Genomic DNA, 17,920 nt, shown 5'->3' with positions numbered 1-17,920 from the left:
CTTTTGTAGTAGTTTGGACTGAAATGGGAGAAATGGAGAGATGTGGATGGCGGCAGTCTGACTGAACGTACATTCTAATTACTGTTTAATTTCCCACACAGTGACAGAAGCAACCTCACACCAGACTGCTGCCTCGCCCATGAAGGTGAGCTGAACTCTCAATAGCTGGAGAAAGTGGAGATATTCATGTTAATAAATCCCAAATATATATATATATATACCATAGTGAATATAGTATAGTCAAAAAGTATTTTAAATATTATCCGGACTGTATTTATATGGCACTTTTCCAGTCTTATCGACCACTTAAAGCAAATTTAAGTTCCAATCACACTTCTTACAGTAGCGCTTTTTTGTTTGCACTACATACTATTCACACACCATCAGCACAGTCATCAGGGGATTTGGGAATCAGTATTACCAAAGTGTCCTTGGGCAAGATACTGCCCATATGCTGCACATAGATGTACTGTATGGCCATGGGTGTGTGAATGGGTGGATGGCAAAAAGCTGTCAGTGGTCATCAATATAAATACATTTACCATTTACCTGCATATTTTCCCTCAGGTCAGTAGCCTCCCTCAGCAGTGGAGCAACCGTCTTGAAAAGCTCGTCCACAGCCCGGACCCCCAGGTCCCTCAGAGCTGTGTAGTTCCTTCCCTTCCGCGCCTTCCGCACCGACAGGCCCCGTTTGTGAGGCTTCCCCCCCCCTCTACGATTGGTCAGGGCCACATGGACAAACAGCTTAGCGTGGGGGAGCTCTTCTCCTGTCAGACACTGGAGTGGCACATGACGGTAGCCAGGCTGGAGACACTCTAAAGGGATGGTGTATTGACCTGTGGTGGGAGGAAAATCCCATTTCCTTTCAAATATGTCAAAGGATTGAAGGAAGGCAGGTGTGGTAATAAAACAATGTAACAGTTTTACAAGCTTCAACTCCAAAAGATCTTGTGCTTGAGTTGTGTATTTCAAACCCTTTACATGGACCTGACTGACCTATAAACTCGTCCCCTATGAAGTCATCATCCAGCACCACAAAGCGCACCATGGCGAGCTCCGGCAGGTTGATCTCGAACTCAAAGCTCTCGTCGAAGATAGGGTTGTCCCCGTCCTGGATCACCGTCCTGGTGCGGCGCTCGGTGCAGTCGGCCGGGATGCCGTGGATCTCCACGTACACGTACGGGTCCACCACGTCCCCTTTGGCCCCGGAACCTCTTGGCTTGGGCAGGTTCTGGCCACTGATCACCTGGAGGAACGACAACAACTTTGGTGTTTTTTCACATGGTTTTGGCCCTTATCTTTATGGATTATGATAATAACATACACACTGTGCACGTCCAAATAATGACGAGTAACCGGGTGACATGCCACAGTGAAGGTCATCTTAATAAAAGCTGACAGGGTGAAAGGAAACCAAACAATCTTTTCATATGGGGGTAAAAGTGCAAATGAGCACAACCAAATTCTAATTTCACCTTCGTCTTCACTTCTTAATAAGAGTGGATCACCTGGTGGTTCATTTTACCCCCGTATGAAAGAAGAAAACCAAGGTCAGGTTTAAAGTTTAAAAACTAACAACACTACAGACTGCAGGCTACACTCAGTAAAAAATGCATCAGATTAATCCCACCCACTCCCATCGGCCCTCTGTTCAAAGCTACACCACATGAACGTGCACTGCCTCACAGATGCTAGGAGCCGACTTTACCGTGACTCACTCGCTAACTTCTCACTATCGTCTCTGCTTCAGAGGTTCAGATCTTCTTGATTCAGATCAAGAAGCTACTGGTCGTTTTTTATCAGTCCTGCGAGGGCCACACGTATTTATTCCATACATGCATTGATGGTTTTCTGGACGTGAAGAGGATTTCAACAAAAAAGATAAAAAGTGTCTCAGAAACAACTTACCAGTCCTAACATTAGGAAAAAGATGAGAAAAGAAAAGAAAGAATTTTTTCTCCTTTCAAAAGAAGAGTTGAAAAGTTGAGAATACAGTTGAAGTAAATCGGAGGAGACATATTTATTTGATAATGCACATCGAGAACAAAGTCAAAATGTTGACTCTTATTCATAATCTTTGAAGAGACAGAGGCAGCTCGTACAGCTGTCAGTTAGTCAGTCCTCTGATGGATTTGATTGATGGAGGGAAATTACTTCAGTCACAACACAGTACTTCAACTAAATTCTCAAAATACCCAAAAAATAAATGTTTTGACCTAATTCTCGAAAAGCTAAATTAAAACAAATATGCCGATATGCAGAAGCATTCATCATCACCCAGGAGAATAATATCCCAAACTACAAAGTAAGACCTGATTTTTAATACACTAAAATTAGTATGTAAGTGTCAGGGGAAATAACATGATCACACTCATTTACATATTTCCACGATCCCACCTTCACATGAAGCAGCTGTGGAGACACACCCGGCACCGTCTCTCTGGTGTCGGCACTGAAATACGACACTTCCTGCCGCATGATGGCCGGGCGCAGGACGTAGCCGCAGTTCCCGTTCTGCCGGAACCAAGCCGTGTTCAGGTCCATCATTAGTCCCGCCGTCTGAAAATTCATGGACACAATTTGGCACCCGCACTTCCACAGGTCCTGAGGGTTCATGTTGCTCGAGTCAATGCGCATGGGGTTGGGGTACACCCGCGACAGGAAATGCTTGTTGTGATTGACAAAGTCTCCGGGGCTTTCGCCGGCGAGACGCACGGCCAGAGACTCGTGAAAGGAACACAGCTCCCAAGGTTTTTGGATTTTGGACGATGTCGGGAAGTCGGTGAAGGTCACCGAGCGGCAAAGGGTCACGAGGTCGGACAGCTCCTTCAAGAGCTGCAACTGTTTGGATGGAGGATGGGGAGGATGAGGAGGATGAAACTGAGCGATGCTTTTCTGCAACGTTTCCTTCTCACTTCCTCCGGGCGTGGTCCCACCGCTATTAGCTGCCTTCATCCTTTGACACATCTCTGCCCCTTCATCGTCCTCACTTACCTCCCCGTCCTCGCCGTCAGAACTTGGACCCAACTTCTTACCCTTCAGAAGGATCCGGTGCCGTAACACATGAGGCGACGGCAGGTAAGAGTCCCCTTCATCAGGGGGATTTGTGTATAACTTATCCCCTAGTATTCCCATGAGGTGTTTCCACATTGTTTTCTGCTGTTGAAGTGAACAGTGGTTCTCAACACACACAATTAATGGGTAATCTGACGCCACAAATGCAAACCGTCCGATTGCTTCCAACACACAACGCAGGGACAGCGGTGGGGAAAGGGTGTGACCCGTGCACACCACTGGCTCCTCGTCAGGGCCGTCCCAAACGTCCACCTCCACACATCGACAGCCCATCTTCAGGGCGCGGATGTAGCCGGAGATGTCGGAGGGACCTTTGAACTGGTCCTCGATGAGGTACGTGTTGTGGGAGGAGTTGATGTAGTAGTGGGACAAAGGCTGGGACATGTCCTGGCACACGGCGCCGTGCTCCCCATCGAGGAGGTTGCACGCCGCTGAAGTGAGGTAGCTGGTGAAGCCGTCCAATGACAGGTAGCCCTGCTGCCGGCCTTCCTCCGACGGCTCGTGGGACTGGATGAGCTTCAGACTGGTCTCCTCACTCACCTGGAAGACGCAGTGAGAGATGAAGGGGAAATCAGACTGGGATTACATTTGTCCATGTACACCTAATCTCTATAAACAGATTCTCAATGTGAAAATGCAGACTATGTATGTGAGAAACAAGATGTGGGGGCCAGAAGCCTTCTGGTTTGAGTTTCTAGTTTGACCAAACATGTTTGAGCAGTCTCTGGTTGCCTGCAGATAAACAGTCTGTGTGGAGAGTAAAAGAGGCAGAACACATTGACCGAAATGAATTGGCTATTGGGTTTTTAATTAATCTGCTTTCATATAAACGTGGCTGTGAATAGAGATAAGCCAAAATGTCGTCTGGACCTAAAACACCTAAAGAAGGTATGGCAGTTTGTGTTTGGGTTTGAGAAACATTCCAACCCGTAAGGACTCGTAAGGACTCGTGGACCTACACCTAACTTGTTTGAAATCTGTGGTGCGTTCAGGTGAAGGCTGGCACAGAGTGTAGCCTAATATATTAATTACACTGCTGAGATCTATTGTGAACGGCATCAGTTCATATCACCAAAAACTCCTGACATCTTCATCGGCATCTAGGCATCTTTTCAAACTAGGATATCTGTTTTCTTTGTTTTTTTTTATCTGGTATTTCACATGTTAGAAATGTTCTCAAGAGGAGATTATCTGGAGTTCGGTGCAAGTTCAAAAGACGCTTTTGTGCAAATTGTTGTTACTCACTTGAGTCATGCCTTGCTCAGCCTCAAGGAACCTCATCAGGTCTTTGGTGTCCAGGAACTCCTTGTTGCTCGAGAACTGCACCAACAGGAAGTAGATCTCTGGACGTGTGCAAAAGTCGTGAAAGACCTCGATAAACTCCGGCTTGGTGACTTGCTCGATTTTTCCCAGTGGTCTTTTGGTTTCGACGTGATCTTTACCACCGGATCCGTTATCCAATGAGAGCCCGGACACCCTCTCCCTGACTCTTTTCAGCTCTTTAAACCTGTGCTCCACTTTCCCACTGCTCACGCCAGGGTTCACGCTCTGGATCAGCTTGACGGCCGACCGCAAGCGGATCCCTTCGTCCTCATCTTCCTGGCCTTCCAAATCAGCGGCCGAGGAGAACAGCTGCTCGAGCCAGCCGAGACGAAGGCTGTCCTGGCTGCTGGCCAGCATGTCCAGGGCGTGTTTCCCATACTGCATCAGATACCTGGAGGCAGCGTTGATGAAACAAGACAGAATGTTTTCCTTTACAACATTTCCATATTTACTGACACTCTTTATAAAGCACAACAACTGCAGTAGCAGAATATGTTTAAAGACAAATCACTTGCACAGCCTTTCATAGCATAGAGGTCTCAGAGGGCCCTGCAGGATCTGACTGCTCATCATAATACCATCAATACGTGATAGCAAAGATCCATACGATTTATTGTTGGGCTGACCTAAAAAGCTACACAGGATAATCTCCATTATCTTAGCCTGCCCTGCACAGCCATGCTTCTGTTCAACCACAAATTAAATTATTGACATTATTTGCTCACTGTGAGTCAGACTGTTTGTCCACAAAATACACAATACAGCTACTTATTGAATTGCTGCACGATGGCAATGCTGCTGAATGTTGCATAAGAAAGAGCTGTGAGATAAATGATATAAGACCAGGACTCGAACCCAGAACCGTCTTGCTGTGAGGAGACAGTGCCTTTACAAGTCACACGGTATCAACTGTCTCACACCTTAGTCCAGTCACCCAAATGTTTGCCACTTCAGCAGAGTTGGCCACCAGGTCCAGGTTTTCATACACGTCTCCATAGATGATGGAAAAGGCACAGTCCTCGGAGATCTGCTCATAAACTCCACTGGTGCGGAAGGTGTCCGTGTTACGACCCGTCCGGACCTGGAATTTGAGACCACGAGAGATACAGTCAAACCCACATTACATACGATAAAAATAAAATTAACTGTTGCATTCCATTTGGTTCAAAGTTGTTAATACTTCCATCTCCTTATCCAAAAAAAAAGAATCAGAGAGATCCAGTCATAAAGCAAATAACCGCGGAGGGTTGATCTTGAAAGCTTTCCCCCTCCGGACACTGACCTCTCGTATGGCGGCGAGAGAGATGCGGGCTTTGTCTGATTCCTTCTTGGACGGCTCCCAGCACAGAGCCTGGAGGCCGGCGTCCAGCAAGTAGTAGCGCAGGTAGACACGCGAGTTGGGCCGGATCTTCTTCAGCTCGCTCCCTTCAACCTGGAAGCGAAGATAATAAATAAAGATAGAGCTCCTTGCACTTAACTTGAACTGAGCCGTCTCTCATTAAGTGTTCCACAGGGTCAACAGCCTGTGATCTCCAAGAAACCCTTTCGCTTCACATTAAATATTTCAAGTGCGGTTATGTAAAGCTTATGTCTTTATATAAAGGGGTCACACTGGGCCTGATGACCCACCATGGAGTGGATGCAGTCGGCGGCGCTGCTGATCTTCTTCTCTGACAGGCTGCTGCTGAAGGACACCGTCTTCTTCCTCTCACGACCCGCACGTGTCCCATCCTGACGAGGAGGCAGAGGAGAGAGTATGAGACGGATAAAGAGAGGAAGAGGAGGAAGAGAGTAATGAAAGAGGGAGAGAGTGACAGACAGTGATCCCTCTGACATGTATTCTTTGCTTGAGCATGACAATTATCTTTTTTTCTCTCCGTCCAGAATGGATCTGAGAGGATTAAAAGGCATATCAGTTTATATAACCATACATAAACGCAGATTATTTGGCGGACCACGCTGAGCCTCCTCCTCCCAATCTGCTATTGTTTTCCTGATGCCACGCTAAAAGCCTCTGCGTGCCCTTGCCCTTCACCATTACACCATTAATCATACCTGCCTAGACAGAGGCGGCGGGCTTCGGCTCTCCGACTCAGCCCCCGCCGCTCTGCCGCGGGAAGACCCCAATCAGTTTATCTGAGCTCACCATCATAGCTCCAGACGTCTGATTTATTGACCCATCAGATGTCACCCCCGCAGAGAACCTTTAGACTGATGGATAAGAGCATATATGTGGGCACAGTTATTCAATTAAGGAGGTATTAGAGTCCCAGTTAAATCGAATCAAAGACTTTATTGAAGCTTATCTAAAGCAGGATGATGTAATTGTAGTTGATTCAATCCCGAGGAGAGTGATTGGAGATGCAAACACCCACATAATCAGCATACTTCCATCTTAAATACACTCTGTATATGTACATGTCAAAAAGAAGAGGAATCTGAACAACTAAATAAGAAGATAAATCAATGGGGCTGCATGTGAGGATTGTGTTACCTCTGCAGGAGGTTGTGTTTTCAATCAGAAACTTTTTTGTTTATTTCATTTTCTTTAACATTGTGAAATTTGATTCTAACGTCTTGTTAATTCATGGATCTTGTTTACAAAAAATTTAGATATACTGATATTCAGATCTAGTGAATTAAAATGTGGTTTCACAAGGGGACTGCTGGGCCTTGGCTGAGGCACTTTGTTATAGATTATCGTGAATCTATTTTCATTAATTGATACATTTTCAGTCTACAAAAGATCTAGAAGTTTCCGATAAAGATAATTGATTATACATTTTTACTAACAACGTTAGAACCACTGATGCCAAAGTGAATATAGATTATCTTGTTATAATGGTCCCTTTCAAGACGTGAAATATATCGGACAGCAAAGGAATATTCTGATTTTAAAGCTGATGGGTTAGAAGCGGGAAAAAATCTTAGCAGAGCCACTTTGCGATGGTTCAACAATTTGGGTCAGTGCAATCTCAAAAGCTGCAGTTGTCGTAGGGTTCTATCAGTGTGCAGCGGTGAGTCAGCTCTACCTAAAAGTGTCAAAGGAAGGACGATCAGTGAAGCGGCAGTAGAATTATTGGCGCCCGAGGCTCGTTGATGCGCGTGGGGAGCGTCTACAGGCCCATGTGTTCCCGGCCCACAGAGGAGCTACTGTAGCACAAACTGCTGAAAGGGTCACTGATGCAACACGTGGCTGTTTGTGTGTTAAACAGTGTGAAGTGTGAAGTGTTAAAGGAAATAAATCATGAATAACATCTCAGTCTATACAGAAAGATGAATTATTTTCCTGGTTGTTGTTTTGAAATGGTGATTCAATGATAGACAATTTTAGAAGGATCAAATCCAGCACCTGTTGCTCTCATCTTTAAATGTATTTATAATCATTTCAACAACAGGAGGCTGATCAACATTTTCACATTCACAGTGAACATGCCCAAAATGCCTAGCAGTGGCTGATGAGTCTCTACACTCATCTGCATAACTCTGATTTCATTCAAAGACTTTATATAATCCTCAAGAGCACTTAGCTCTTTTATGAGAGAGGAGAGTGGGGAACCCTCCACATAAAAGAAATTTGTGGGGATGGGAGGGTAGGAAGGCAAAACACGAAAGAGAAAAAAAGAGAGAGAAAAATATGGCATGAATGAACACGACAAAGAGAGAAGGAATAATACATGAAGGGATGAAAAGGTTTCTCTCAGAGGAAGGAGTAGACGTCACAGATCCTAAATTGCCTCATTAGGACAGGGTCGTGCTTCCAGTGGTGATGGAGGGAGGCGGTGCTCCAAAAAAAAAAACTGGTGCCATGGGGAAGTGGAGTGGAAGTGGGGGATGGGGATTGTCGAGACAGGATGAGGAAAAGATAGACCTGCTTCATATACTGACCCTTAAAAAACGCAGGTGGGGAAATCTAACTTTTCCCTTTTAGGACAAATTAATAAAAAGGATATTGGATTTGCAGTTGATCTATGAATAAGTAAAACCACTAACTAGTGAGTGAAATAATTGATTGGGTGTTCCCATTAAAAACTCTTCCCCCGCTGAGGAGATCCAGGAACACCTCGAAATGTAACCTCTAATTCTCAGGTGCAACTTCACCAGCAGAAAGAAAATATGGAAAACGAATAAGAATAGTCTCTCTATCCTATTTAAAAATATATTGATTTGGAAAGCAGCCCTCAATTTGAAATGTTTAAAAACTCATCCTCCAGTGACCCGGGATGAGGCCCCGCATCAGAGCTCATCGACTTAACTCGACAATACAGAAACATGCAGCACCACATCTTCACTCAAACTTTCCTTTTTTATTCCTCCACGCCAGTGACGGACATTATGTTTCTAGGGTTGCCTCTTCGTCCATCTGTCCGTCCCATCCATCCAAATTTGGCACAAACATTAACTTGGACTGAAGAATGACATGATTCAAATGTGTAGGTCAACGGTCAAGGTCACACTTACGTCCAAATCTCCTTTTTGGAATTGTGGATGCATTTTCCAAAGAATAAATGATCACATACGATGTGTCTTATTTAATGGGCCACAGCCTTCGGAGACTCCAGTTGAAGAACGATTGCAGCTTCAACTCAACCAACAGCTAACAGTACAAATTTAAAAAAGGACCAACTGCAGATCTGTTGCAAGCTTTTCACGATTATTCTCCAGTTTTCCCTTCGACTCAAAGATGAACAGATTAGATTTCAGCGGTCAAAGGTCAAATGTCAATTAGACCTCATATGAGAAAGAGATGCATATAGGCTGCACTGGTTGGTGGAGGCACAGACCCGTAGGGCTGTAATTTGGAGCAGTCGGTCGTTATCTCTTTCTCTGTGTGGGACATTAGCAGTAATGGTCCCTGTGTGGCTGGATCCACACCAATCACTGTGCACACGTAAACCAGTTAGGCAACTGAACCTAAATTACATGACTAGTAACAAACATCCCTTTCATGCCTCAGTAGCAAACAAATAAGGAACAGGAGTCACAACAAAGCACTCTTCTTTAAAAAACTAATGCAGCTCACAAGGTGGGCTCCTGTCACGCTGCGTTTGAATCTGAGGAAACATCAGGAGTCTCCATGTGACCTGTTCCACAGTTTGGATCCAATTGTCTCATGAGTCCTGCACATTCACCTTTGCAATCCTGACTTCACTCTGAGTTAATTAATTTAATTTAAACAAGCACAACCTCAATCCATAAGTAAAATTCAGATTCCATTCAACTTAATCTACGAGAGTGCATCTGTAAAGTACGTCTCGGTCACAAAGCTCCCACTAAGATTTTCTCACAGAGACCGAGATGAGTCCTCAAAACCGCCACTGTTTCAAAACAGGAAGCCGCCTGTCAGCCCGTTGCAGAGAGCTTCCTGTGTCCCCGCTGAGAGGCGAGTGAAGTGACAGCGCTAAGAGAGAGAGAGAGCGAAAGTCTTGATAAGTGATACAGTGTGAAAGTGACGGCTGAGAGGCAACATAATCACTCCTGACACTATTTTATGGTTTCACATACAAACACACAGATATAAATATATAGATGTGCTGCATATACTATATATACATACAGTATACCTTAGATATACATATAGATGTAGATGTACTGGGTGTAGATATAGATTTACCAGATGCATATATCGATACACTAGATATAGATATATATTGACCAGTATTTCACAGAGTTAGACATCAGTTAGTATCTGCCAGTTTTCATCTCTCATCATTGACTATTACACTGATGATCCTGATTTGACGTCTGAACTGACGGACACATCCAGGGACCGCTAGAGGATGAGAGAGACATGAATGAAAGTGGAAACTTGAGAAGAGGGAAACGATCAAACTAAATAGCAGTAAAAGGGAGATGAGTGAGAAGAAGGATGGAGAGAAATAAATAAAGGAGCTCTTATCCCAATGTAGAGAGTCACAGGGCCTCCTGGACTTTGCCTGCAGCCGCCAGCATACATGCATGCATGGTATGATGTACAAGAGGGTCTGTTCATGTGAGTGCAACAAGCCCGAATCATTAATTGCGGCATTTCGGAGTCAGCAGAATGAAGAAGTAGGTCGTTGGTGAGCACTGTTTTTTGGATGCGGTAAATTAAAACAGACAGAAAATCTGAGAAAGATGCTGTTAGGTGAAAGATAGAATAAAGAAAGGAGGAGTGAAGAAGGCCGAGCTGCCTGTGGCCTGGTGTGCTGGACAGAAGATGATGGACGATTGATGGTGTGGTTTATTCCAACAGCTTTTCACCCTCGAGCTCAAGGCCACTTTGGTGGGGGGGGGGCAGTCTAGGGGCCGTTGAGAGGCAGAGGGGATTTACTTGGGGTTGTGAGAGGATGTATGGAGAAAAGAGGAGGAGGGAGGCACTACTGTTTTATGAGGGTTGACCAAAATTGTGCAGTGCAAGTAAAAATGTTTCGTATCTTTGTCTCTAATTTGAGTTTCACAAATGTGATGGTTCACTGATTCTTCTCTTTTTCATGTCACTAGATATAATATAAAAAAGTTACACCTCGGGGTATTTCAAGGTTGGTTGGATAAAAGAAGGAATTTTAGGATGACACCTTTAGCTCAGGAAACTGATGGAGTTTATATATTTCTTTTTTTTACCATATTTTTCTGACATATTTAATTTAATAGTAGGAACTTATTGAGTCATATTTATGTAGATTAATGTGTAATTATATAGATATAGCCCTTTTCTAGTCTTGATGTCTACTCAATGCACTTTTACTGTACAGTTTTTCCACTCAACGCATTCATACAGTGCATCTATGTGTAGCACCTTCTTTATCATACACCACACACACACTGCTGACTAGGGATGGGGGGGAAATCGATTCAGTTACGAATCGCGATTCTTGTGAATGACTATTTTAAATCGCCACGCTGAATCCCAAATCGATTATTTATTTATTTTTTAAACATATTTATTGGTTTTATATGGAGGGGGGGTATATTGGGGGGAGAAGTAACCTAACCCAAGAGCATGTTGACCAGCTCTTGTTTCTGCACAAGAATCTAAACATACCCAAGCACTAGCTTTGCATAGCCTACATGCAAACAACAGTGAAGCATAGCCTACTTTTTGTTTATTTCAAAGTGTACATTTTAAGTAAACTTTTATTGATTCTATTTAATTTACCTTTTATTTATTGTATAAAAGTAGCCTAAGTGGTATACATTTCTTAATCTGTCAGTTTGTGTGCAGTTGACAGGGACTATACAATAATAGGGCACATTTTTATTTATATTCTCTATTGGCTGCCCAGCAGTCATTAAGTTAATGATAATATTTGAAATAAAATTTGTAAAGCTCTAAGTGATTTGACTGTGGCATGATTGAACTGTTTTCCATGGTCCAGTATTTAAAAAAACAAAATAACCAAAAGAAATCGCAAGAAATCATAATATCGGATCGCAATACCCACAGAATCGCAATACATATCGTATCGCCACCTAAGTATCGTGATAGTATCGTATCGGGAGGTCCCTGCAGATTCCCGTCCCTACTGCTGACACAGCCGTCAGGGGCAATTTGGGGTTCAGCATCTTTCCCACCTCGGCACAAGGAATGGGGGAGACTGGGATCAAACCCCCGACCCTGTGGTTAGTGGACAACCCGCTCTACCTCTTGAGCCACAGCTTGAGAAATCATAAAAAGGGATGGTCATCTGTATTTATGTTATGTGCAGGTGCTTTAAGATTTCTTCTTCTTTATTCATGGAATGCTTCTAAGTCTTCTAAGATTCCAAGTAGTGTTTTATTTTGTGAAATGTTTTTGAATGAATGAAATAAACTAAAAAATCATCTTTTAATAATAATAATCCTACATCTACTGGTCCTAATCAAGAAATCTGCATGCATTATTGCTCACTCATTACAAAGTGTGTTTCGTAGAGGTTGCACATGTGTGTGACTGCTGCAGAATCCAGGACACCGGGTTTAAAGAGGCCACAGGAAGCACTCTGTGGTCAATTCAGTTCTCTTCAAGCTTCTCAATGTATAAAAATATCATTCAGAGAATGTGGTGAGTCTGACTGTAAACCTCTGCAGGGCGGAGCAGCAGATGATCTCTCAAACTTAAACCCCTTTGAAGTCCTGTGTTCACATAAGCGCTCGCACGACACATGATCACACACACTCACACTTACACAAACCACACAGACTGAAACAAGCAAAGTCAAAAGCTTGACTTGAAAAGGGCATCATGTCAGAGTAATCTAACCAAGACATCAACTGACGGACGTCACAGATACATTTCCTGGAGATGGGCGGGCGGCTGAAACTGCGAGCAGGTGGTGGGAGCCTTGAGACAGGCGTCAACTGTGAGCATGAATGTGGCGATGAATGTTCCACACATATCACTCGTGAGATGTTGGTGAAGCTAACAAACTAGTGCAAATTTACAAACACACATATCTCCCACGATGTTGATTTGAGCTGCAGGGGGCGCTCAAGGCTGCCCTGACTCAAACCGCTCTATCATCCACATTAGCTCCAGCTGTGCACCAACAACACCTCTGGCTGAAGCTGCTCCCTCAGTCCGAACAACACACACAAATGCTCATACACACACACAACCGTTAGAAATGCATTTAGAAACACACAAGAACAAACACACACAAGATGTATGCATCTACCGCACATACATACTGAAACTTGACATTATGAAACAAACATGTGGAGCTGTGCTGTCCAGTGAAATAGTTCAACCTTTGGAAAATAACCCTTATGTCAGGGTTGGGCTATTAAAGCAGGTTTCTTTAGTGGCCATATTACCATATAGTATATTAACATATACATGTAAAATGTTCACCATGTGAACACAGAATACTCATATATCATGATACTTTTATTTGTGTTGTGGAGTCCGACCCATGGGAGTCTGTGTACCCCAATGTGAGAAACACTAGTCTAGATATGGTTAGCTTAGCTTATCATAAACTGGAAACATGGGGGAAGAGCTGTAATGGCTCGTTTTCATATCAATTCATTATTATGAATAGTTATTTTTGAACATGTCCATTCTTTGTGCCAAGCCGAGGTAAGTGGCTGCTGGCTGAAGCCTTCCACATTGAATGCACAGATGCAAGAGTGGTTTTAATCTTCTCATGTGACCCTCAGAGAGAAATGAATAGTCCCTTAATGACTATTGAGCTAAAATCTTGTTCATCAGCGGAGACGACTGCACTTCCGCTAATAACATAAAAGCCTCTTTAAACACCCACTGGAATCTTACAAACATTTACATTATCTGGTGTGTACTGCTTGGCCGAGGAACAGTTGATATTTCGGAGATAATGGGATGAGGAAGACATGGACAGCATACACACACACACACATACACACACACATGCACACACACGAACGCACATGCACATGAACACACACACAAACTAATCTTGACATACACAATGAGAGAACTTGGAAACAGATATTCATTGTGCTAAGCTGTATTTTAAAAGGCATGTCTGTGCAAGTGTTTCTTTGTGTGTGTGTATACGTGTGTATGTGTGTGTGTGTGTGTGTATGTGTGTGTGTGTGTGTGTGTGTGTGTGTGTGTGTGTGTGTGTGTGTTTGTGTGTGTGTGTGTGTGTAGTTTAAACCCAAAACAGAGACCGATGGTTATCTACATGATCTTCAAACACATGAACTGAGTGGGCACCTGATCTGTAACTCCCTCACGCACACCAGAGCGAGAGACGGAATAATTGAGAGGAGAACAGACGGCATTAAGTAGGCCGCCTACATACTGATGAAATATAATTAAGGCTACTTTCATTAGCTCGGCACACACACACACACAGACTGGACACAAATCCCCTGACTCCAGTTAAAGCCAGTCTGGAATGTCATGTTTCCTGTTTATCTGCCTACATACCAGGCAGACTCCTATTGTGAGGGATCCCGAGTTTGACCGTGGAGGTAGTTTAGCAAACAGTCAAACTGCTCTGCTCTGCTGACAGGTGGCTCCAGACTGAGCTCGATCCATCTAAAGCCTCAAGAGTTTATGATTCAAAACACAAGCACGTCTATGGTGAAGGCACAAATGCTCGTGTGTGGTGTTGCTGCGCTGCTCGGCCCTGTTGATCACCGAGGGTTCACAGCATTAAAAAGGGGCCACTGAACATGCAGCAGTCTAACACACCATCGTCATGCCTCCGATGCATGCTACTTTCTGCTTCAATACATGGAGACGCACGTGCAGCATGTTTCCCATGCTGCCCTGCACTATCGCTCTTTGAAGCACGGGTAGCACCCAAGGGAGAGGGTGAAGATCTGGGGCCATTAAGCTTCACGCACGGCGCTGCCCATTAGGAGACCTCTGATGCCATTTCTGACCCATGGTCGAGACGCCAGATCTTCACTGAAGCGGACTAAGTTCTTTTTTTGAATTCTCTGCTGTACGGTTGAAACTGACAGAGGAAAGACAAGAGCTGGCTTGTGTGTGGGCACGGAGGTGAGAAACGTTTTTTGGTGTGTGTTACCCTGTGGGAGGGGGGCCTCGGAGAAAGAGACGTGTCATCAACAACTGCACGTGACTTCACAGCAATATTGCAACATGAAGCGTTCGAGGACATTGGCCAACTTCCTGTCTTGCCATGTTTCGGAGCCAAATTGCACACGGATGAAGCCGCAAGTTCAAACAGTCATGTCTGTACAGGCCGTCGCTGAGGTGACGAGCAACAACTGGAGATCAATATGAGACCTCGGGAGCCTTGAGGCAGAGCCCATAAAAGGGCAAAGTCAGGGGATGAGTTATTGATTAGACGCTGATGGTGTAACAGGTCTCTTTGGTTGGACATAATCAGTGAATAGCTGTGATATTTCCATCGAGGGCTATTGTGCATGTATGGTAAACCTGATGTGTTCTCAGATGGGTGGAGGCGGTGGGGTTAATTGGACGGAGGTATTCAACTGGAAGCCACAGAGGGAAGAGGGAGGAGGAGTGAAATATGTTTTTTCACTCTAATCAAAGACAGCAGGTGGCTTCGGATATTTGTTATTAGTTCCTCCTCCTCCTCCTCCTCCTCCTCCTCCTCCTCCTCCTCCTCCACCTCCTCCTCCTCCTCAGCCTCTCTGGTTGATGAAGTGCTAATAAATGACACGCCTGCTTGAGGGTGCCTGGAACAAAACCTTCCCTGCTCATGTATATATACATGTATTTATGGGTTTATGGCCGGTATGGCAAAGAGGGTGGATGGGTTCTAGTATTATTACCTCAGCCAAAGAGGTTATGTTTTGACCCCTGTCCATTTGTTTGACAGCAAAATTCCGCTAACGCTGAATGGATAACTACAAAACTGGATGTGCTATAGGTTCTTAAACATAGGGGATGTTTTTTTCAACATTTTCACAATTCATGGATCTTGAAAAACGTGATGATACAATGAGGTACAATTGTGCAGTTATGTGCAGCTTGATCGAATTTAAGGGGACTGTAAGGCCTTTACCATTCCAGTTCTGAAAGGTTCAGGATAGTTCCCTCATCGTCATCACATTCATTCCTCAACAGCATCATCACGTGAGGTGACAGACAATTCTCATACTTGGCTGAGGTGGAGAGGCGAGTCAGTGTGCGTGTATGTGTGTGTGTATGATTCAGGTATTATTCAACACAGTCACGTTATGGGGACTTGTCTTCCTTGTGGGGACAAAAAACATGTCCACATATGGTTAAGCGTGTTGTAAGGTTAGGATTAGGTTCAGGTAAAGTTTTGGTTGAGTTTAGATGTAGGATGGGTTTGGTGTGTGTGTGTGTGTGTGTGTGTGTGTGTGTGTGTGTGTTTGTGTGTGTGTTAAGTCACATGACCTGGTAGTGACATAGTCTTGATCTATTGCTTCAACATCAGATTCCTGTGGGGTTTGGTAACGTTAACATTTCCTGAACCATACTCTACCATATTTGGTCTGATATAAGTTCCCACGAGTCTTGAGATCTACTCTGGACTGACCGCCGTTTGCACTCATTTAAACAGGACATGTAAAGTCTTCTCGTGTTTCAAAGCTGGACATCATGTTTGCTTCTCCCTCGGGGAGGGGGTGGCCTACCTTGATCAGACTGCTGCGTCGAGGGATCGTCTTGGATGCTGAGTCTGAGCCCGCGCGCTCCCACGTCGGGGACTCGCAGCTGGATTGCCTCTGGACCCTCCTCAGCGAGTCCGAGGTGGCGCTGCAGTTCCCGTTGGACACCGGCTCCCCCCGGTCCGCCGGGTTCGCTCCGGCTCCTCCTGACGCAGCTTTCCAGCCCGCAACCGGGGAACCGACGGCGCACTGCTTCTTCTCCCCGAATTCAGCCATGGTGGGTGGTCACAACTCAGCCGGTCCTCTCTCAGTTCATCTGACGCCGATACCGCGGAGCTGCAGCGCACCGCGGACACAGGCGTGCCATGGCGCGGAGTGAGCGATCCGAGACTGTGCGCCAAGAGCCGTGGAAACTTCTCTCTCTCTCTCTCTCTCTCTCTCTCTCTCTCTCTCTCTTTCTCTCTCTCCCCCCCTCTCTCTCTCCCCTCCTCCCTACACACACACACACGCTGAGGGGGGCGGGTGACAACAGAGGACCGACACCTTCCAGACCTCCGCCCGCCCAACGCTCGTCACGTCTTCCCCTCGATGATGTCCTCACCGCACGCTGCAGCCACAGAATAACACAACCAGTAATGGTGATTATTGTGATTATTGTACATTTTTTCTCCCGCATCCTGCTGTCGACACTCGCTCACAGACTTTTTTCCTCCAGCGCCACGAGGTCTGTGAGCGCAGAGATAGCCGGGTAATAAAGTCATCATCTGTCACCATGATGGACAGAATGCTGCTGTGGGGGTGGGAGGGTGTTGTCCTCTGCAACATAAGTTAGATTCCATTTTGTAGAAAGGGATGATTATTATTCAAAAGGGTATTCATGAATTGCTTATACTAACTAGAGCATATTTTTTTTCCCCATGATTTACCAATTGCATGTAAAAACATTTAAGGGATGGTTCACCCAAAAATGAAAATTCAGTCATTATCTACCCACCACTATGCTAATGGAGGGCTGGGTGAAAGTGTTTGAGTCCACACAACACTTTCAGGGTTTCAGTGGTAAACAGCGTTGAAGCCAAATCAAATACAATTGGAGGAAATGTCGACCTCTTCTTTAAACGTAAAAGAAAACTACAGAAATAAACATGCCTCTATAAGTGTCTGTAATCCCCGACATTCAAATTCTACTCGAAACGTTGTCACTTACACCCAGTTCACAAAGTCTATTTTCCAACAGTAACGTTTTGAATGGCGGCGTTTCTCAAAATGAAGATATTTATTATAAGAAATACTTCTAATTCATATAAATATTATTTCAGATCTTACTGCGGTATCATCAGTGGCCAACTATTCATTCTAACCTTTAAAATGTTAAATTCATCTACAAATCTCCGACCTTTCTTTGTTTTCAGATTACATTTCATATAATTTTATATTGTAATTAACACAAGGATAGACTCTTAATATTTGTTGGTCATCTACCACTCATATAATCTTCACC

General features: G+C 44.5%; 1 protein-coding gene across 1 annotated transcript in view; it reads right to left on the bottom strand.

The window, feature by feature from the left end:
- The window catches only part of LOC128461198 (inactive phospholipase C-like protein 2), a 27,696-nt gene extending 10,862 nt beyond the window's left edge, over positions 1-16,834 (bottom strand). The window contains exons 1-8 of the mRNA XM_053446001.1: positions 16,447-16,834; positions 6,028-6,129; positions 5,681-5,830; positions 5,319-5,479; positions 4,321-4,789; positions 2,398-3,615; positions 997-1,246; positions 550-836 (exon numbers count right to left, since the gene is read on the bottom strand). Of these exons, the coding sequence (XP_053301976.1) occupies positions 550-836; positions 997-1,246; positions 2,398-3,615; positions 4,321-4,789; positions 5,319-5,479; positions 5,681-5,830; positions 6,028-6,129; positions 16,447-16,695 (2,886 nt within the window). The 5' untranslated portion in view covers positions 16,696-16,834. The remainder of the gene's footprint in view (positions 1-549; positions 837-996; positions 1,247-2,397; positions 3,616-4,320; positions 4,790-5,318; positions 5,480-5,680; positions 5,831-6,027; positions 6,130-16,446) is intronic.
- Positions 16,835-17,920: the final 1,086 nt, after the last annotated feature.

This window comes from Pleuronectes platessa, chromosome 18 (genome assembly GCF_947347685.1).
Source record: "Pleuronectes platessa chromosome 18, fPlePla1.1, whole genome shotgun sequence".
Classification (NCBI taxonomy): Eukaryota; Metazoa; Chordata; class Actinopteri; order Pleuronectiformes; family Pleuronectidae; genus Pleuronectes; species Pleuronectes platessa.
This window is presented reverse-complemented; position numbering and strand designations above follow the sequence as displayed.